The sequence below is a fragment of the Eulemur rufifrons genome, chromosome 28 (assembly GCF_041146395.1).
Source record: "Eulemur rufifrons isolate Redbay chromosome 28, OSU_ERuf_1, whole genome shotgun sequence".
Classification (NCBI taxonomy): domain Eukaryota; kingdom Metazoa; phylum Chordata; class Mammalia; order Primates; family Lemuridae; genus Eulemur; species Eulemur rufifrons.
The window spans coordinates 46,375,124-46,398,276 of NC_091010.1; the positions used below are offsets into that span (position 1 = coordinate 46,375,124).

The 23,153-nt window shown below is 37.5% G+C and overlaps 1 protein-coding gene across 3 annotated transcripts in view; it reads right to left on the minus strand.

Annotated features, from left to right (window-relative positions):
• Positions 1 to 23,153, minus strand: part of HPSE2 (heparanase 2 (inactive)) — a 526,089-nt gene that overhangs the window by 476,028 nt on the left and 26,908 nt on the right. For 2 of the 3 annotated variants that reach the window (XM_069460601.1, XM_069460600.1), the window contains exon 3: positions 10,010 to 10,171. The exons of the other annotated variant lie outside the window; for it this stretch is intronic. In XM_069460601.1, coding sequence (XP_069316702.1) covers positions 10,010 to 10,171 — 162 coding nt within the window. The remainder of the gene's footprint in view (positions 1 to 10,009; positions 10,172 to 23,153) is intronic. 3 annotated transcript variants of the gene reach the window in all.

A 23,153-nucleotide genomic window follows, 5' to 3' on the forward strand; every position in this document is an offset into this window, starting at 1 on the left:
AAAATCCACAGGTGTTGGCAGAAATTATTTTAAACTTCCACCAAAATGTCAAATTAATGGCACAAACAACTATTAAATAACAGTGATCAAGAAAGGTGCTACAGAGGAAGAATTTAAGCCTAAAATAATGTTTTATGCTTGTTGGTTACCATAGCCTTATGCTTACCTAGAAATAGTCCCCTGAGCATTACGGTTTATGATAACTGAAAGAACAGTTCTTGTGTCATTGATTTGGGCACGTTTGCTCAATTTAAGTTAGTAGAATGGGCCACAACAGGGAAGTACAAATCTCTTTTGCTCGATTTATTTGCCACAGATACACAGTAAAGTTGACCACAGGAATCCCAGTCCAATTCAGAGTCTAATGACTGAAGGAAAAGGTACAAAACCAAAAGTGGCAGCAAATAACAAGACATGAGTCCTCAGAAAGGAATATTGGAAAGCATCTTGAGTAATGCCATCCATTTATAATGGCTGCTGTTTCAAGCTGCCTGAATATAGAGTTGACTAGATGACTTTCACAGCACAAATAAATTTTTAGAAATCTGACCTCATTTCAGGATCATTCACTATGCTCTAGATACTATCCAGAATGCTGCACAAGTAAATATTCCTTGACCTCCAGGAGTTTCTGTTCTAAACAAAATCCTAGAAAATTTATTTCCCCATAAGGCTACCTTAACTTTTATATTTTTCATCTTATTACAGCACAAGAATCCTCCACAAAGTTCAATAAATACCTCAAAGAGGGGGAGGAGGTGAGGCAAAGGGAGACAAATAACTAAATCTGAACCCGTAGAAGTTATTTAATACATGTCAGTATTATTTCTAAAAAGTAGTCTTCAAGTGAAATCACTCTTTATGTACACAGCAGAACATTTTCAACAAATTTACAGAACATTTTTATATTAAGAATGACGAGAGGAAGAGCTTCAAGATGGTGGACCAAAGATACCACCGGCCAGAGTGTCTCTGCAAGGAAAAATTTCAGATGAAAGAGAAAAAACAAACAGACAAATATAGATTGGATGAGGGTCTGAAGGAAGGGTGCCTGAAACTACAGGAGACTCCAAGGGAAGAGGATATGCAAAGCAGAACTAAAAGGAGAAAGACATCAGCTACGATTAAGCCCAGAGAGGCTCGGAGACCAGTAAGAAGGATAGGTAGATTGGCCAACAATCCCCTCCCTCGCATCTCGGACTGTTGGTGATCTCCCAAGCTGCTGGAGAGACCTTCTGCTGAAGCTAGCCCAGAGACTGCTGCCGCCAGGGAGCAGAGAGCTTCTTATAGACAAAGAACTAGGCTCTCATCCCCTCCCCCAGGCGCCTCCCGCCCCACAGACCTGAGCTGAATAGCAGGCACCATATTGTTTCTATACCCACCAGGCGCCTTTGCCCTCCCCAGGTGGCCTCAATCCCTCAAGTTCTGTCTTACTCATCCCCACACAAACATTTCCCAACTCCAGCCCAGGCTATGGGAGCCATAGGGTCCAGTGGGTCCCGGTTGATCTGCATGACTTCAGAACCCCACCATTCTGAGTGAACTGCCTCCAAAGACAAAGGGTTGGAGATGAACAAAGGGTGGACTTTCCTCTACCTAAACTCTTCTTCACCCCTGTCCCCTCCCCATCTGCAGCTGCTGAGAAAGATATTTGAGCCACCACACCAAGGCTTCCAGAGGAAATGAGTCTAAGACCTTTCCTTTTGGGATCCTGCAGCAGACTGAGGGGTGCTAGGACTATGAGTTCCCTGCCTGCTGGCCCTCCCTGGTGCTGCTTGCCTGGCAAATCCAGCAAAGCAGGACACACCCAAGGTGGAGGGACATTGAATCACCCATAGCAACCCATGAGAGAGACTTGGGACCAGTATCCCTCTCCCTGGCATGGTCAGGGTTTAATCTCCAGGGCCCAGGGGATGGACCTGCAGGCCAGATCCTATACGCCAATGTCTCAATCGCATCTCCTGGGGGAACAGATGGGATATTTGTGAATTAGTCTCAAGAGGTGTGGGGTGCCTGCAGGGGCAGATCAGGGCTGAGAGTGCAGAGTGGGTCCTAGTTACAGTGTGCTCAAAGGGCATCACTCGAACCATCGGAGGGCAGCACTACCAGCTCAGGCTGAGATCCTGGGAAGGGAACCTCCCAGCCCACATCATATTCCTGGGGGAGCTCAGCAGCCTTGAAGTCCTGCCTACCGGCAGAATTCCCCCCCCCCCAAAAAATGAGAAATAGGGGAGGGTGCAAAGGAGTGAACCCTGCTCCAGACTAAGGGTCTTAGACAGCCCCACATCTTCACGCAGACTTTTTGGTTCAGTGGGGCCACTTTACCTCCTGCCTGGAAGCTTTGTCCAGAGGCATAGAACAGAACTTTGATCCCTGCTAAAAGCATCTGTGGAGCTTGAGAACAGGCTCACCCAACACAGCCATGCCCACCATCACTCCCCTCCCATCCCTGCTACGTTGGAGAATAAGAATACACCTGGAAATTCCAGTGCTCTACTCACCAGCTGAGACATTTTGAGTGTTCTCCCAAGGAACTAGAGCTGATCACAGGACCCAAAAACAACACTGTGGCTTGTTCCTCCTGGCAAGTGCCACCTACTGACAGGGAGGTCAATATGCACCCCCTTTTACCACATTTACTGACTTAACGTAAGGGTGTGGTCAATTCTCACCCACATGCACCACCTACCAGCTCAGAGATTAAACTAGGTGCATCAGTATCTAAACAAAGGAAAATCCAAAACTAGGAAGAAACAACTACTCCAGATAAGAAGGAAGCAGAAAAAAAACTCCAGAAATATGAAGAATCACAGCCGAAGGACACCCCTAAAAGGGAACGTCAGCTCTCTAGCAATGTACCAACCAAAACCAGAACAATGAAATGACAGATGAAGAATTTCAAACATGGATTGGATTGTAAGGAAGCTCAAAGAAGTGCAAGATAAGATGGAAACCCCACACAAAGAAACCACAAAAAGAATGAAAGAAAGAAAGAAAAAATTCATTAAAGTAATTGAAATATTAAAGAAAAATCAAACAGAACATCTGGAAATAAAAAATTCATTCAAGGAATTACAAAACACAGTGGAAAGCCTTAAGAATAGGTTAGATCAAGCAAAAGAAAGAATCTTAGAGCTTGAAGAAAACATCTTTCAATTCAACAAGTCAGTCACAGAGAGCAGAGAAAAAAGAGAAAAGAGCAAAGCCTATAAGAAATATGGGATTATGTGAAGAGGCCCAAGATCAGAATCATAGGCATCTCTGAGGGTGCAGAAGAAAATACACAAGGGTTGGATAATCTATCTGACGGAATAATTGAGGAAAATTTCTTTGGCCTTGCTAGAAATCTAAATATCCAGGTATAAGAAGCTCAAAGGACTCCTGGGAGATTCATCACAAAGAAGCAAACACCATGACACAGTCATCAAACTGGCCAAAAGAAACATGACAGAGGTGCTCCTATGAGCCATAAGGTAAAAGCAGCAGGTAACTTACACAGGAAAACCCATCAGACTAACTGCAGACTTCTCAACTGAGACCTTACAAGCCAGAAGGGACTGGGGCCCCATTCCCAGTCTTCTGAAACAGAATAATGGCCAGCCTAGAATTTCGTATCCTGCAAAACTAAGTTTCATATATGAGGGGAAATAAAGTTTTTCTCAGATGAATAAACACTGAGGGAATTTGTCAAAACAAGACCTGCCCTACAGGAAGTACTCAGAACTGTCTTTCACACGGATAAGTATAATAGACACTCACTGGTGTAAAATCATCCAAAACCTAAAAACCAAAGGCCAGATACCACAATGCCTCAAGACATAAAACAAAGCAACAAAGTTCTACACAACAGGAAGAACAGTTATTTCAATAAATGTGAATGGCTTGAACTGCCCACTGAAGAGACATGGGCCAGCTAAATAGATAAATATACACAAGCTAGTATCTGCTGTCTTCAGGAAACACATCTAAACTACAAGGACTCATTCAGACTCAAGGTGAATGGATGGAAAACAATATGCCACACCAATGAAAAACAAAAGAAAGCTAGTGTAGCAGTTCTCATATCAGATAACTGAGTCTTCAAATCAACAAAAGTAATGATAGACAAAGATGGTCATTATCAACCCAAAAGAACAAAAGACATTCTATAAAAAAGACATCTGCACGCGAATGTTTATAGCAGCACAATTCACAATAGCAAAGATGTGGAAACAACCCAAGTGCCCATCAATACATGAGTGGATTAATAAAATGTGGTATATGTATACCATGGAGTACTACTCAGCTATAAGAAACAATAGTGATATAGCACCTCTTGTATTTTCCTGGAGAGAGCTAGAACCCATTCTACTAAGTGAAGTATCCCAAGAATGGAAAAATAAGCACCACATGTACTCACCATCAAATTGGTTTCACTGATCATCACCTAAGAGCACATTTAGGAATAACATTAACTGGGTGTCGGGAGGGGATGGGTGCATACATACATAATGAGTGCGATGCGCACCCTCTAGGGATGGACAGGCTTGAAGCTCTGATTCGGGAGTTGGGGGGGGGGCGGCGGTCAAGGGCAATGTACATAACCTAAACTTTTGTACCCCTATAATATGCTGAAATAAAAAATAAATTAACAAATAAATAATAAAAATTTTTTTAAAAACCACAAAAAAAAAAAAAGCAATATATGACAAACTCACAGCCAGCATCATACTAAATGGGGAAAAATTGAAAGCATTTCCACTTAGAACTGGAACCAGAGAAGGTTGCCCTTATCATCACTTTTATTCAACATAATGCTGCAAGTCGTAGCCAGAGCAATCAGACAAAAGAAGGAAATCAAGGCACCCAAATGGGAGCAGAAGAGGTCAAACTATCACTCTTTGCTGACAATATGGTGTTATATCTAGAAAACCCCAAAGATTCTGCCAAGAGACTACTGAAATTGATAAATAAGTTCAGCAAAGTCTCAGGTTACAAAAATCAGTGTACGCAAATCAGTAGCATTCATATATGCCAACAACAGTCAAACTGAGAATCAAATCAAAGACTCAATACCCTTCACAATAGCAACAAAGAAAATAAAATACCCAGGAATATATTTATCTAAGGAGGTGAAAGGCCTCTACAGGGAGAACTATGAAACACTAAGGAAGGAAACAGCAGGGAACATAAACAGATGGAAAACCATACCATGCTCATGGATCAGCAGAATCAACATTGTTAAAATGTCTATACTAGCCAACATGATCTACAGATTCAATGTAATCCCTGTTAAATTACCAACATCATTCTTCACATATTTAGAAAAAAACTTCTACACTTTGTATGGAACAGAGAAAATGCCATATAACCACAGCAACCTTAAGCAAAAAGAACAAATTGGGAGGCATCAATTTACCAGAGTTCAAGCTATATTATAAGGCTATAGTAACCAAAACACCATGGTACCAGCACAAGAACAGAGACCAGTGGAACAGGACTGAGAACCCAGATACAAAGCCATCTTCATAGAGGCATCTGATTTTGACAAAGCAGACAAAACATACACTGGGGAAAAGAATCCCTATTCAATAAATGGTGCTGGGAAAATTGGATAGCCACATGTAGAAGACTGAAACAGGATCCACACCGTTCACCTCACAAAAATCAACTCATGATGGACAACAGACAAACTTAAGGCATGAAGCCATAAGAATTCTAGAAGAAAACATTGGAAAAACTCTTATAGACATAGGCCTTGGCAAATAATTTATGAAGAAGACCTCAAAAGTAATCACAACATCAACATAAATAAATGGGAACCTGATCAAATTAAAAAGTTTCTGCACAGCCAAAGAAACTATCACCAGAGAAAATTGACAACCTATAGAATGGGAGAAAATATTTGCATACAATACATCTGATAAATGGCTGACAACTAGAATCTATATAGAACTCAGGAAAGTCAGCAAGAAAAAAATCAAACAACCCCATTTTTAATGGGGTTTTAACTTTTTAGTTGGCAATGGACATGAACAGAAACTTTTCAAAAGTAGATAGACTAATGGACAAGAAACATACCAAAAAATACTCAACATCTCTAATCATCAGGGTAATGCAAATCAAAATCACAATGAGATATCACTTAACTCCAGTGAGAATGGCTTTTATCAAAAAGTCTGAAAACAACAAATGTTGGCATGGATGTTGAGAGATAAGAACACTCATATATTGCTGGTGGGACTGCAAACTAGTACAACCTCTATGGAGATACCTCAAAGAACTAAAAGTAGAACTACCATTTGATCCAGCAGTCCCACTACTGGGTATCTGCCCAAAGGGAAAAAAGATATTCTACGACAACAACATCTGCACTTGAATGTTTACAGCAGCACAATTCACAATTGCAAACATGTGGAAACAACCCATATGCCCATCAATACATGAGTGGATTAATAAAATGTGGTATGTGTATACCACATAGTACTGCTCAGCCACGAAAAACAATGATGAACTAAAACCTGTTGTATTATCCTGGATGAAGCTGGAATTCATTCTCCTAAGTGAAGTTATCACAAGAATGGAAAAACAAGTACCACATATACTCACCATCAAATTGGTACTAATTGATCAAAACTTATGTGCATGTATGGAAGTAACATTCATCAGGTGTCAGGCACGTGGGAGGGGGTAGGAGGGGATGAGTATATTCACACCTAATGGGTGCGGTGTGCATAGTCTGGGAGATGGGCATGCTTGTAGCTCTGACTTGGGCAGTACAATGCAACAATGTATGTAACCTAAATATTTGTACTCCCGTAATATTCTGAAATATAAAAAAGTGGAAAAAAAAATGATGAGAGCACAAAGAAGTGTAAGACATCTGATCCCTGTTCTTTCTTAAAGGCTCTTATCTAATTCTCCCTCTCATTTGGTACTCCTTGAGTGACATGTATAGTGACAACACTCTCAGATTCAAGAAACTGCAAAACAAATATACTATACATGCCTTGTGTCAGCAAGTCAGTGTGAAAAGTACAGCACATAACTCATCACCATTTAAAACAGTTCCATCACTGATGCTGTACTGGAATTACTCCATTACCTTCCTGTAACCTTAGAGTTTACTTCAAAACCTTCTAGGTTAGAGGGGGCAAACACTTTTTCCAATATCATGTAAATCATTCACATGAAAACATTAAGACAACTTTAAAACCATGTAAAAATACACGAAAACAATCCACTTGTCTAAAAATTCAATGTATTGAGGAATACTTCAACAAGATATATGCATTAAAGTTTATTAGTTTGTATTAGTTTCCATTAACAGGGTTATCACCATGGACTGTAGAGTTGTTTCCTTTTATTAAATGCTTAAAAGACCTTCAAAGTTAGAATATCATTTACCCTTGTTTGAGGAGTGGCTATTTAAGAGGGATCATTAGCTAGAATGTAGAATATGAAGGCATGCCTCTCACCTTAACAGCTGACAGTCACATCAGCTAAAGGTGGAACATCTAATAATGAGGACTTGCTTATGAGGTGGAGCTCAAAACTATCATTTAAACATGCTTTTAATAACCTCACATTTCAATCACTTACTTTTTTACTATCCTGAGATCTTGGTTGTCCCGTTTTTAAAATAAAGAACATACCACTAACTTACCAGGAAACAATTATTATACACTGCTACCCATATACATGAAATTCTGTAAATAAGTAGGGGGAAAGGTGGGGTGTAAAAAAGTGATCTCTTTCGGAGATTTTAGAGGCCCAGTGTCCTCATTTTGTGCCCAAATAAATACTTTCAGTGCAGATATTGCAAACATTATGCCAGAGTTATTCAAACTAAGTTCAGTATCACCAAGCAGAAATCCTAGAGTAGGTGTTCTGAATGTGTTGGTAAAGAAAGTCAGTTCATTTGAGAGGTCTCTGCCCCTTCAACCTCACCCTCCTTACCAATATACATTCATCACTGAAAAGGGAAATATTTACAAAAGTTAGTTTAGTTATGTTTAAATATTATGTTTAGCTGTCTGGAGACCATGTTCTCAAGATTTATACAAGAAATCAAGGATTAAACTTCATAACAATTAGAAAACCACACTGTGTAAAATCAAAGACTTAGTTAAAGGAAATTAAAATAGTTTTACCATTGGTGCTAAACTGAAATGATTCCATTTCTTCCCAACACCTGGAACCAAAACCTATTGAACTTTCATGTAAACAAACTACGGCACACACAAAATACTCTGTCTGCAGCAAGGTACCACCTCTGCACAGCCATTTGGGTGAAAAATGTGGAAAATGCCTGAGGACTCTTTGAAGCAGCTTGGGAGAAGTGAGAGCAGGAAAGAGGCTCTTCTCTAGGGTAAGTTTGTTTAGTGGAAAGTAAGCAAGTTGTCAGGGTAAAAGTTGACAATGTTGATTCCAACAGTTTGAACTGCGAATAAACATCCAAAGGGATTATGTTACTGAGAATTAGAAAAGATTCCATTGAACTTGATAGAACCTTGTATTTTCAAAGATAATATGCCTTCAAGCCACACTCTGGATCCACAGTTTAGGGTTAGAATTACCCTAAGCTTTTTCTATGCCACACTAAAGTACACAAGGTCTGACCCCTATAATATGTGCCTAAAAATATTAGAATAAGGATGCAATAAAAAAACATTTCATTTCTCTCCCCCTCTCTCTCTCCCTCTACATATACACACACACGCACACACACACACACACACACACACGTATACATACTGTGTACATTTGAGGTAGACTGAAATAACTTGGAGAAAAATCTATGTTCTTCCCAAATGTCTAAACTTAAACCCAGTTTCATCAACCAATTTAGGAAAATACATGCATTGGCCATAAATTACTTTTAAGTTTTCTTTCCTTAATGACCTATCAAAGAGCAAAAAGCAGAACCTATACTTATGGAATCCATAATCCTCTTCTCTGTTCACCAAAGCCACATTTAAGTCTGGCTTTCATCTCATGCTGTTGGGTTTTCCACCAGGTACAAGATGAAAAGTTGGAAGAGTCTGGTGCTTTTTTAAAAGCAAAACAATTTGGTTGCCACTCAGCAATTCCTGGTGAAATGCCAGGAAGCCGTAAAAAAAGTTAAAATTTTCCTAACTTAGAGTTTACAAAAATAAGTGTGAGATGTTCATTGCCTGTCAAACATTCCATCTTTTTATTTTTTTAAATATTCATAAACAAGGGAAAACACATACTTTTGATTTGTTAAAGTTTATTTGAATCAATATAATGGAGGTCTGTCTTGCATGAACCCAAGAAAATGGAGGTAACTTGGACTACTACTTTTCTTAGTTCATCTCAAGTCCTTAATGATTCTCACATAAGAATCTGCTATTACAATCTTTTTCCAAGCCTGACAAAAGGCATGCAACTCACATACTCCTTACCAGCAAAGTTTGCAGGCAGCCCTACAAAAAGTTGTTTCTCCTTGCAATTCTGACACATATTCACTTTCCTCCTAGAACCAACGATGTAAGGGTGTATGCCTCAGTTTCATAGTCTCTTTGCTCTTAAAAAGAAAATCAAATTCCCCGGATATTTTCAAAGTCCACTAGGAATAGAACATTCTCAGCTCTGCCTGAGGATCATTATCTCTTTTACATTTCATCTTTATATTCACTAAGTTCACAGAAAGGGCATACACAGAAAGAGGGAAATAGCTGCTTCTTAAAAGACACCAAATTTAGTAATTCTCTCAAATCTATTGGCACACATCTAAAAATTCATATGTTTACAAGGCTTTATTGGTTTTCATTGGTTCTGCCTTTTGAGAAAACACTTACTGAATTGCCCGTAACTTCAAACCAAAATATATCTGCAAACTACAAGAAATATTTGTTATATAAAGACAAGTCATCACAATTTAAAAGGTGATATAGTGGGTGGAGACAGACAGACATGGGCTCATCTGGATCCCACTGTAGTGTCCCCCAAGCATCAAGTTATTAACTAAATGCTCTAAGACTTCAGCTGACTCCAATAGTCTTACCTGTTAATATAAGATTACTGTAAGTATTAGAGAATTGCTCCTTTAGAAGAACCAGATGCATCTGAGCTGCCTTCTCTCTCTGGAGCTCCAGCATAACATCAGGGTGCTGGGCAATCTTGCAGCCTTTCTGTTTATCTAAGGCAACATCACTTCGAACAATATCTACAAAAAGAAAGAAAGAAAGCAGGCAGTAAAAACAAAAACTAAAATAAAACAAAAAACTATACACACATCAAAGTCTTGTTTCACCAAAAACGACAAAATTTTTAAGCAACTAGCATTTTTATCAGACTGAAGAGATGCAGAAATAATAAACCGGAAGGGTCTCCAACTCCAGGACACATCCTGCAATTTCATCTGGTCATTTCCAAATTCTTTGGAGAGTTCTCTGTTTCTTAGCTCTCTTTGACATCATTTGAGATTCTCACTCCTCCATTCTCCTTCCCAGCTCACCTCCAGGACTTACTTATCTCCTGGAGCCTTTTGTTAACATCTTTTATTATTTTCCACAGAAAAATAATACAACTTTGAATATTAGTGACTATGAAGGTCATTTCCTCTATTTCATGTCACAGGACCATGTGATAGCTACAGCATGTGTACTCAAGATACTTGGCCTATTTTTAAATTAACTTGCCAGGTAGCCCACTCAGCTCAAGTTAGGACTGCCATTCTATAGGTCACCTGATCAGGGTTTCTCCTGCTATTTTTCATGCACCTCTAAGAATGTAGCTTCATTCTGATTCAGTAATCACTCTTTCAATCCAGAAATATTTTGTGAGTCACTGAAGAGAGGAAGAGGAGGTCACTCTGCAGATCTGCCTCTTCCCTAATTATTTTCCCATTAGTGATAGGCTGCTTTTTATATTTAAGTACGATTTTCACTCAAAGCAGATGTACTTTCCAGAAAATAGCCTTCCTCAAAAAGAAACATTCATATACAATGCTTCCCAACTGGCATGCAGCTCTCATGCCCTGAAGTTATTTGTTAATTTTAAAAAATTAAAATATAATTCAACTGATTCGCATAGAAACAAATGATATCACCAGCATCAATCTACATGGCAACTCTAGAAACTTTCAAGTTTTGCATAGCAAACTGAAAGATTTTAGAAGATGGAGCTAAAGGTAACTGCTCTGCCACTGTTGACAATAGTTTTAAAAGGGAAAAAGCTAATGCTCATGTTAATGGTACCAATAGGAAAGTGCTGGCTCTTTAAGCAATGCTCAGTAACACCTAAGAGAAAACAGTGCATGTGACATGAAGGGTGAAACATTATTCTAGAGAAGTAGTCTTTATTTTAAGGTCTCTAAAAGAAAAGCCCAGATATAAATACAAACCCATGACTACGAGGGTAAGGATGTATGGCACACAAAGATTAGCCGGATGTGAAAATGGTCCTCACTAATTCTTAGATTAAAACAGCAGAGATGATTAGAAACAATGCAGTATTATACCTTCACATATTTAAACCAATTTCTAGAATATGAGCAATAAAGTGAACTCACTTAACATAAATAAATAATCAAATACATTTTCTGAAACTTAAATACAGAATTAGAATAAATTAGTTCAAGAATACACTCTAGTTTTTAAGACCATCAAATAGAAGGCAAGAGGAATAATAGTTTACATTTATTTAAATTAAATGCTGTAAAACTTTTTAATTACATTGTCCTAAGTGAATCATTCTAACAATCCTATCAAAGTATGTGGCAAACATTGTTGACTGGCTGACCCAAAACATTAAAACACAATCCCTTCTCACTTGCCTTCATCTATTGTAGAGACTGAACACCTACACTATATAATTTCCCAGCATTCCTTGCAGCAAAGGGTGGTCATGTACATAGTTCTGGCCAATGAGCTACAGGCAGACATCCAAAGGGGGGGACTTCCTTTGCCCAATTAAGACAGAGCCTCACCGAGACAAAAAAAAAAAAAAAAGAAAAAAGAAAAAAGTTTTTCCCTTCAGCCTTTTAGTCCTTTCTATTCCTTAACATAGAATAGAAACACAGACATGAGACCCAGAGTTACAGTAACCACTTTGTGGCCATGAGTCAAGAAGCAAGACAGCAAACGATTACATACTAAGAATGTTGAACAGAAAAATGTAGAGCCTAAGTCTTTATTGACCTACCATATTTGTGTAGACTGCCCATCTTTTGCTTTCTTGTTATATGAGACAAATGCACTATTTATATAAACCACTAATAGTTACCTGTTGTTTAAAATCCTAACCTGTTTTTGTAATCCTACATGATAAAGAATAATATTATTACATCTATCTTATATATAAGGAAACCGAGGTTAACAAAGCTTAAGTGACTTGCACAGGTTCACATAGCCTGGTCAGTCCTCAAGTCCGGAGAGTTTCAAAACCAAGTTCAGTGCTCTTGCCAGAAGTTACTCCTATATGGAAACTCATAAGCTTAATTGTAGAATTACATTAAACAATGAAAGTGAGGAACTAAAAAGAAAAACAATTATACTGTTACAGCGGTATACCATACTGAATATGTGGAAAAGAAATATGGATGATGTTTTCTCAGAAAAGATTACAAAACTTGTACCAAAGCATGCCATAAAGAGTGAAGGAGAATTTCAATGATTATGATATCTTCTTTTTTTTAATTTTTTTTAATTCTTATTTCAGCATATTGTGGGGGTACAAAAGTTTAGGTTATGTATATTGCCCTTGCCCCCCCATGCCTCAGAGTCAGAGCTTCAAACGTGTCCATCCCCTAGACAGTGGGCATCGCACTCATTATGTATGTATACACCCCTCCCCTCCCCCACCCACATCTGCCCGACACACAATCAATGTTATTCCTAAATGTGCTCTTAGGTGATGATCAGGGAAACCAATTTGATGGTGAGTACATGTGGTGCTTATTTTTCCATTCTTGGGATACTTCACTTAGTAGAATGGGTTCCAACTCTTTCCAGGAAAATACAAGAGGTGCTATATCACCATTGTTTCTTATAGCTGAGTAGTACTCCATGGTATACATATACCACATTTTATTAATCCACTCATGTATTGATGGGCGCTTGGGTTGTTTCCCCATCTTTGCTATTGTGAATTGTGCTGCTATAAACATTCGCGTGCAGGTGTCTTTTTTATAGAATGTCTTTTGTTCATTTGGGTAGATGACACCAACAAATGTAAAAACATCCCATGCTCATGGATTAAAGAATTAATATCAAAATGGCCATACTACCCAAAGCAATCTACAGATTCGATACAATCCCTATCAAAATACCAAAGTCATTTTTAACAGAATTAGAAAAAACAACCCTAAAATTAATGTGGAGCCAAAATAGAACCCAAATAGCCAAAGCAATTCTGAGCAAAAAGAATTAAGCTGGAGGCATCACAATACCTGACATCAAATTATATTACAAGGTTATAGTAACCAAAACAGTATGGTACTGGTATGAAAATAGACACATAGAACAGTGGAATAGAATAGAGAACTCAGAAATAAAACCACATATTTACAGTCACTGATCCTTGGCAAAGTCAACAAGAACATACATTGGGGAAAAGATACACTTTTCAATAAATGGTGCTGAGAAAATTGGATTGCCATATGCAGAAGAATGAAACTGGCCCCCTATCTCTCACTGTATACAAAAATCAACTCAAGGTGAATTAAAATTCTAAATGTAAGACCCAAAACTATAAAAGTACTAGAAGAAACCCTAGGGAAAACTCTTCTGGACATTGGTCTAAGCAAAGAATTTATGAGTAAGACCTCAAAAGCACAGGCAACAACAACAACAAGATAGACAAATGGGACTTTAATTAAAGTAAAAACCTTCTGCTATGATTGCACCCTGCACTCCAGCCTGAGTGAGAGAGTGACAGTAAGACTCTGTCTCTTAAAAAAAAAAAAAATAGAAAATAACAGATGGTGAGGATGCAGAGAAAAGGGAACTCTTATACACTCTTGGTAGGAATGTAAATAGTACAACTTCTGTGCAAAAACAGTATGGAGATTTCTCAAAGAATTAAAAGTAGAACTACCATTCAATCCAGCAATCCCATTACTGAGTATCTACCCAAAGGGAACCAAATAAATATATCAAAAAGACACCTGCACTTGCATGTTTACTGCAGCACTATTCATAATCGCAAAGATACAGAATCAACCTCAGTGTCTATCAACAATGACTGGATAAAGAAAATGTGGTATACATTAATATATGCAATGGAATGCTATTCAGTCATAAAAAAGGATGAAAGCATGTCTTTTGCAGCAACATGGATGGAACTGTAGGTCATTATCTTAAGTGAAAAAAACAGACACAGAAAGTCAAACATTGCATGCTCTCACTCATAAGTGGGTGCTAAAAAATGTGTACACACTGTTGTAGAGAATGGACAGACAATGGAAACTTTGAAGGGTGAGGGAGTGGGGTGGACAATAAGAAATTACTTAATGAGTAAAATATACATTACTTAGGTGATGGATACCCTAAATCTCTGACTTGACCACTATGCATAGGCAATCTATGCATGTAATAACATTGTGCTTGCACCAAATAAGTTTATATAAATAAAAAAATATTTAATTGCTACAGGGAAGAGGCTACAGTGCTACATCACTCCTGTCTATGTAAGTGAAATGCTATAGAACTTCTTCCATGGATATGAGTAACAGGGTTAAAATATATTCACAGAAGAACAAAGAGATTATAGGTAAGAATGAAACTGACTAGGAATGGTGAAACAACAGAAAACTAAAATAAAATTGCTTGCTGATTTCAGTTTGTGTGGAAAAATCTTTGGCTGTGGCTAGTTGCACTAAATGCATAATAAAATAACTTGTTTTCCTAAAAAAAATACCTCAACAGTGATACACACAGCTTGAAGCAAAGCGTTAGTTCTTAGGAGACAACTGGGCACAGACAAGAACAGTCACATAATCAGCTGAGGCCAAAACCAAACCATTTGCTGGTTCACTCAGTGTATCTGGGACCATTTTAAACCATACTTGGTAGAATCCATACACTGGGTAGAAAATTGGACTATATTACCTCAAGTTCTTATAGCTCTAAGATTTAGTTATTCTGCATTTAGAAAACAGAGAGACTATTACAGTCTGGAGAAGCCCTCATAGAAGATGAACTCAGCCATGAAGACAAATAAAATTTAGATGTGAAAAGACTTTTCTTTCACAGGGATGCATGAAGAGATCTATGTAGCTCTGTAGGTTTCTCTCTTACGTCCCACCTCCAAGCAGGAAAAGCCACTCAGAAGCTCTAGAATTATCACAATATCAAGAGGACCCTAAAAAGACAACCTTCAAAGAAATGGTTTAGAATTGACTACACCAAAGTAGCAGTCATGAATGCCAATTAGAGCCAATAGTTTGGAATATTTGGCCATGGAGCAGCAGCAATCTTAAATGGCAATTTCTGTTGGAATCTTGTATATTAAAATCTTTTGGAAGTTAAATGAATGATAGACAAAGACAGGAGCCAATAATCACACTTAATACATCCTTTCTCATGAAGAAGAGAAGAATTATTTAAGGCCCTAAATTATGGAGTTAGTAGCTCTTGCCTTGATTCTGTGCCTGAGAAAACTCATTTAGCTTTTTTGAGAGTTGACTTCCCCACTATCCCCCTACCCCATGGTATGAGTAGACTGGCTAGGAGGAGAATGTTCATATTCCTGACTTACCATCATTTATGTATAAGTTCTTCAAAGAGCGATGCGTAATCCAAAGCTGCTAAATGCCAAAGTCAACCCGAAAACAAAACAGAATTCTAAAAAAAACAAAGGTTTAGACATCTGAATTACTGACACGAATTTGTCAAGCATCATCAGTTCTTTGCCTAATCTGGAGGTAAACCAAATTTCCTCATGTGGATGGCTTTGGAGCCTCCTAGTGGCAGCCTCTGGGGACCTACAGAGCTAGGAGCCCTGGAAAGGACCTGGCTTTCAAGAAAGAGTATAGGTTATGTATGCTGGTGATCAATTCAAACAAACACATCAGCTCCTACAATGTACTCAACACACTACACTGGACACTAGGAATACAAAGATGAACTGTGACCCTCATGGAGCTCATAGGCTACTATGGAAACATGCAAGAAAAGAAATAACTCTGAAACAATGTAGTAAGTACTTATAATCTGCATAAATCAAGAAAGGAGACGATGCCAAGGAATGTGTAATAAAGGGGATGACATCTTCACCAAACCTTAAAGGGTAAATAGAAGTTCATCTAATGGATAATCCAAGTACATTATATATTTTTAGGCCTTTGCTAATTCTGCTTCCTATTTAGAATACTCCCTTTTCCACTGGCTACCATACTCAGAATACTAAGACTAGAATAAGAAAGCAGGAAAAAGAGGCTGGGAATAAATTTATGATTTGAACCTTAACCTCCAATCTCTGAAGAGATATCAGAAGCTCTGAATCAGAAATTGGTCTGCCAAAGGCTATTCACTAGAATTACTCTAATAGCAGTATAATGAACATATTTGGAGATCTGGAGCACAGAGAACCTTTAGTCCGGGAAAGAGGTAAGAAAGGCCAGTAGCACAGCAGTGGCAGGAAAGAGGATTTCAGAAGTAAGAACAACTATACCTAGTGGCCAAATAAATACAGAAGATTAGACTCAAGAAAGAGTCAAAAATAGTTCAAAGTTTACCTTAAGCCACAAGGTAGAGAGCAATGCCCTTATCCAAGGTAGGGAACACAGGAGAAGCTAAGGGGATAAGTGATAAATGAAGAACTTTAATAAATGTTATTTGTAATACAAATTAGATCTGGGATTTGTTTAATAAACACTTGAAAGGGTCTGCAAAACTCATAACTCTGAAAAGATTATATTATAACCTTCTCGAAATAACTACAAGAGTTACAACCACAATTAAAATATTGTTGTCATTCCTTAGTGTTCAAGAAAATGAACAATTACTTCCATCTTCACGAATGACACCCTACAATTGATCCAGTCTCAAAAGACTAAACTCTCATTAGACAATGAAATTTTTCTAACAAAGGTGAACATTTTATTTCCCCCTACTTTTGTCCTCTTTGACTTATCCAAAAACATCCATCCTTCAAAGAACACCTGAAGTTCTATATTTGCCACAACGCCTTACCTTATTTCTTCAGACCTTGCTAGATCTGACATCTGAATTCTCATAGCACTTAGCAGAGATAATATTCTATTACATTGTCCTTTCTGATTTGCTGGAGTTTTAAGGAAATTTGTTGTGTTCTCCAACTATATTTAAGTTCCTTAGGGCTAAGGCATGGGCCTACTTTTGTAGCTTCTATAGCTCCTATCATAGAGCTAAACATATAGGAAATGTATGGCCAATATTGGTTGCACTATGGGACCAAGCCTCCACGTTACAGTAATGACCATTATGCTGTGCCCTATCCTGCAAATTTAAGGTATCAATACTTAAGATCATTCACTTCCAATCCTAGATTGGTAACATCCCTAAGACAAATCACAGAAATTCAGTGTTTGCAGTCAATAATTAGGTACCTGTCAATATTGTACTTATGGAAATACTAGCTATTATAGGATGAACTGTGTCTCTCCAAAATTCATATGTTGAAGTCTTAACCCCCAGTACCTCAGAATGTGACTGTATTTGGAGATAGGGCCTTTAAAGAGTTAATTAAGGCCAGGAGTGGTGGCTCACACCTATAATCCTAGCACTCTGGGAAGCCAAGGTGGGAGGATCCCTTGAGCTCAGGAGGTCAAGACCAGCATGAGCAAAAGGGAGACCCCCCCGCCCCCGCCACATCTCTACTAAAAATAGACAAATTAGCCTGTAGTCCCAGCTACTTCAGAGGCTGAGGCAGGAGGATCTCTGGAATCCAGTAGTTTGAGGTTGCTCTGACCTAAGCTGACTCCATGGGACTCCACTAACGGTAACAGAGTGAGACTCTGTCTCAAAAAATAAAAATAAATAAATAAAAATAAATAAAGAGTTAATTAAGTTAAAATGAGGGCATTAGGGTATGCCCTAATCTAATCTGACTGTTTTCCTCATAAGAAGAGAGAGATTAGGATACACAAGGAGACAGACACCAGGGACAAACCCACACAGAGGAAAGACCACGTGAGGACACAATGAAAAGGCAGAGCCATCTGCAAGCCAAGAAGAGAGGTCTCAGAAGAAACCAGACCTGTTAGCACCTTAATCTTGGCTTTCTAGCTTCAAGAACTGTGAGAAATATTAAGAAATTTCTCTTGTCATATATAAATCTCTGATGTTTAAGCCACCTATTCTGTGGTATTTTGTTATGGCATCCCTAGCAAATTAACGTACTAGCTTTAAGGATACTTTTGAATGAGGCCTCCTTACTTCTTTCCTTTTGGTGATCTTCCCCAGCTCCCCGACTGCCTCTAATTTCAGAATTCTACACTCTGCCTGATTTATACAGGGCTGTGCTCTCAGCCAGAGGTCAACTAATCACCTATTTCACACACCCCCAACTTATTTTATAAATGATAAACCTGCGTCCAGATAAGTCAACTAACATGACCAAGTTACAGTTAGTTTGTGGTAGATCCAAGACTGGAGCCAGGTACCCAGACTTCTAGTTCTATAACACTTCAATGCTTTCAGATGCCCTAGAAATATGTACTGAGCTTCTTGTGCTGTTATGCTTCCTTTCCCATGGGACACTTTTGCATCTTAACAGAGTATTCAAATACCAAAATATCCAAGTTAATAATTATTTAATGGTGAAATCACAAGCCCCCAGAAAGGCAGTAAGGAGATATTTGGGGACAGGGAGACATTCTGGGAAACTTAAAATCATAACATAAATTTTGATATCCAGTAATGATGGAATAACAGGAATCAGATTAACCATCCTATCTTAAATAACTTTAAAAAATCAAAATACATGAAACAATAGTTTCAGACATAGAAAAACAGAAAGTGCCAGACAATGATACCTGAGTAAGGAAAAACAAAGTGATCCCTCTAAGTGCCATATCTCACTGCCTAGAGACAGTTTTCAGGCTGTACTACAGGGAGGGGAAACCTAAACAGAATTCCATATTCTTAATAAGTTGAGGATACAGAGTTCAGAGTGAGGAGAGGCCAAAGCAACTAGAATTTACAAGACAGAGTACAGAAGAAGAGGGAGCTACACAAAGAACAAGAGTTCTGGGGATCTACAGAGGAGTCCCCTGCCATCTTTAGGTAATGCTCTGTGCATGTATGTGCGAAAACTACCGAGGCACAGAAAATCACCACAGTTCCACCAGGACCAGGAATAGTTCATCTTCTGGACAACCAGACTGAAAAGACTTCATAACACACAAGGCATTGAGTAAAAAGAGTATAATTGGAGAAAGGTATTGCCTTCAAAAGGTATTACCTGAATAGAGAAGCCAAATTAGCCATAGACCAAAAACTATTTTTGACCACTCTAATAAATTTTGAAAAAAAGCCATGAATAAAAAATCTGACTCTCAGGAATGTAACTTCATTCCAGAAAAAAAAAACAACATTTAAAAGAATATTAAATAATCTAACACTCAAAAACATAAAATTCAAGATGTCTAACATCTAATTAAAAATTACCAGACTACAAAGAAGAAAATATGTCCCAGAAAGAAGAGAAAAATCAATAAATATAAACACACACAGAAATGATGCAGATGGTGGAAGCAATAGACAAACATATGAAAAATCTGTTAAAAATATATTCCATATGTTCAAGTAGATAGAGGAAAGCACAAGAACTAAGATCAGAAATATAATATATATAAAAGAAACAAACTGAATTTCTAGAAATATATAATAACTGAAATGAAAAATCACTGGATTGAATTAACAGTAACTTAGAAACTGCAGAAGAAAATATCGATGGAGTTGAAGACACAGCAACAGAAACTATCCAAAATGACACATATACAAAGAGAAAAAGATTGAGAAAACATTAACAGTGCATCACTGAGCTATCAGACAATATTAACTGGCCTCACATACAAGTAATTGGTGCTCAAAAAGAGTGATGGGAGAAACAGAAAAAAAAATTTTGAAAAAAACAATAACCAAAAAACTTCTAATTAGATAAAAATTATAAACCTAGAGAACCTTAAGAGGAAGAAACAGGAAGAAAAGAACACAAATGAAATTGGTAAAAACTGGAGATGAAGAGAAAATGTTAATAGTAGCCAAAGGAAAGAGACACATTAGGTAGAGAAAAATAGGATTAGGGGAGGAGGGAGGAATGATAGAAAACATTTTTTCAGAAACAATGCAAGCAAGAGAGACAGGTCAATAGAGATTATCTAAATGAAATGAAAAGAAGAAAAAAAGAATAAAAAGAAAACTGAACAGAGAGTCAGAGCAATAGTAGAAGGGCAATATTAAATGGTGTATTATATGCATAATTGTCATCCAAAGAGGCAAAGAAAGAAAGAACAGGGCAAAAGAAATAATGGCTGAGAATTTTCCATAATTACTGACAGAGAACAAACCACGGCCATATCCAATAAGCTCAGATAACACTAAGCAGGATAAATAACCATAAACATCAACACACGTGCACACACACATATACACACACACACTCCCACCCAGGCATATCATAGTCAACCTGCTAAAAACCAAAGACAAAATCTTGAAAGTAGCCAGAAGAAAAAGACCTATTGCCTACAAAGGAACAATAATAAGAATTACAGCAGACTTCTCATAAAAAACCATGGCAGAAAATAGTGACATCTTTAAAGTGTTGAAAGAAAAAAATGTTAACTCAGAACTCTAGACTATGCAAAAATATCCTTCAAAAATGAAAGAGAAGTATTAATACTTTTGCAAACAAAAACCTTACAGCATTCCTACCTACTCTTTAAGAAATATTAAAGAAAAGGCCTTCAGGCAGAAGAAATATGATATATGTCATAAACTTGAACATAAAAAAAATTGAAACATGTCATAAAAGGAGTAAATGAAGGTAAAACAAAGTCTGTTTTTTCTTATTTTTAATTACTCTAAAAGATAACTGAATATTTCAAGCAAAAATGGGAACAATGAATTTTTTTTATAGGATATGTTAAAATAAAATTATGATATCAACAGCATGAGGTATACAAAGACAAATATTGTATTTATACTATGCATAAAGCAATATAATATTTTTAAGTAGACTCTGGTTATTTTAAAATGTATTTTGTAAACTCTAGGACACAAAAACCACAAATTATGTTTTTAATGATGAATTGGACTGCATCAAAATTAAAAACTTTCACTCTTCCAAAGCTACTTTAAAAAAATAAAAAGGCAAACCAGATACAGAAAAAAAAAGTATTTAAATAACAAATACTTGACAAAGAACTTATATTCAGAATATATAAAAACTCTTACAACTCAATAATAAGACAAACAAACCAATTTAAAGATGAAGAAGGGATTTATATAGGGATTTCACCAAAGAAAACATACAGATGCCAATTAAGCACACAAAACAATGTTCAGTATCATTACTCAGTAGGGAAATGCAAATGAAAACACAATGGGATACCCGCTAGAATAGCACATCCTCTAGAATAGCTAAAATCAAAAAGACTGGCTATAACAAGCTTTGATGAGGATGTGGAACAACCTTAACTTTCATACATTGCTGGTGGGAATAGAAAGGGTCCAACTACTTCGAGAAAAAGTTTGGCAATTTCTTAAAAAGTTAAACATACACTTACCACACAATCCAGCAAAACCACTCCTAGGTATTTGCCCCAAAGAAATAGAAACATATGCCCATGAAAAGACATAAATATTCATGGCAGTTTCATCCATTATGGCCAAAAACTGGAAAGAACCCAAATTTCCATCAGGTGGCAAACAAATTAGCAAATTGTATAGTAAGCAAATGAGTATCCAGGGGTTCTGCAGGGCCAACTTCAGGACTTGAGCATCCATGGATTTTGCTTTCTGAAGCAGGTCCTGCAACCAATCCCCTGTAGATACTGAGGGATGACTGCATATACATTCAATGGAATACTACTTAATAAAAAGGAACTAACTACTAATACACACAACATTGATTAATCACCAAAGCATTATTACACTAAGAAAAAGCAGACCAACTATAGTGACAGAAAGCAGAACAATAGTTTCTAGGGGCAGTGAGGTGGAGGGTTGAATATAAAGGGGCAAGAAGAAACTTTTTGAGGAATAGAAATGTTCTATACCATGATTATGGTAGTGGTTAACAAAGGAGCATATTTGTCAAGACTCACCAAATTGTGCACTTAAAAACTAACAAATTTTACCGTAATAATGCTGGCCAATAAAAAGGGGATGAGGAAAAGGAGGAAGAAGGATTTTTTAAATAATCATTTGCAAAGGTTATCTCTGTTTTACCCACTCACAAGGTAATTCCTCACCTAAACCTAATTGAGAGAACTGCTAAACTTGAGACAGCAGCAAACAGTACAATACATTGGAAAAGGCCATGGTTATTATCTCCTAGTGCTTTAGAACATCAAACAAAAAAGGAGGCTTGATCTTAAAGCCATTGCAATAAGAGAACATTTGGGAGTAAAGGTAGGACTCAAATAGGACTTGGAAGGAAGGATAATCTGGCATAGAAATCCTTTGGACAAGTGAAATAATTTGTTTAAATATTTTTATAATATCTAAATGGCAATTCATTTGCAGAGATTAGAAGCAATCCTTGGAAAAAGTCTCTGAGTTCCTCATGGATTCATATGGACTAGTCTGTATGTTCATGACTTCTCAGTCCTGAGGAAAACTGGAAATTTCACACTCTCTCCTCTCTGCAAGAGTCCTGTTCCCCCACATGACTTTTCCCCTTTTAACACGAGACATCTAATTAACTTTTCTGCCACACGCAGCTGGCACCAAAGCAAACCAAGCTGTGGGGTGGCTGACCCAGAATTACTGATGAATGTTCAAAGTAAACATGCTTTCAGCCAATCTGGAATGCTATATTTCTAAGAAGAGAACTCTTAAAATTAATTAACTCATCTGGACAAATTGTCCATCCAGTGGAAGTTTTTCAGTAATGAATATCAGACCACAAATCTTCCTGCAGCTGAGCTTGTTTATCATTCAAAGAGGCTGCTTCTGCACATCTCATGGATAACTTCATGATTTTTATTTTCACTGGCT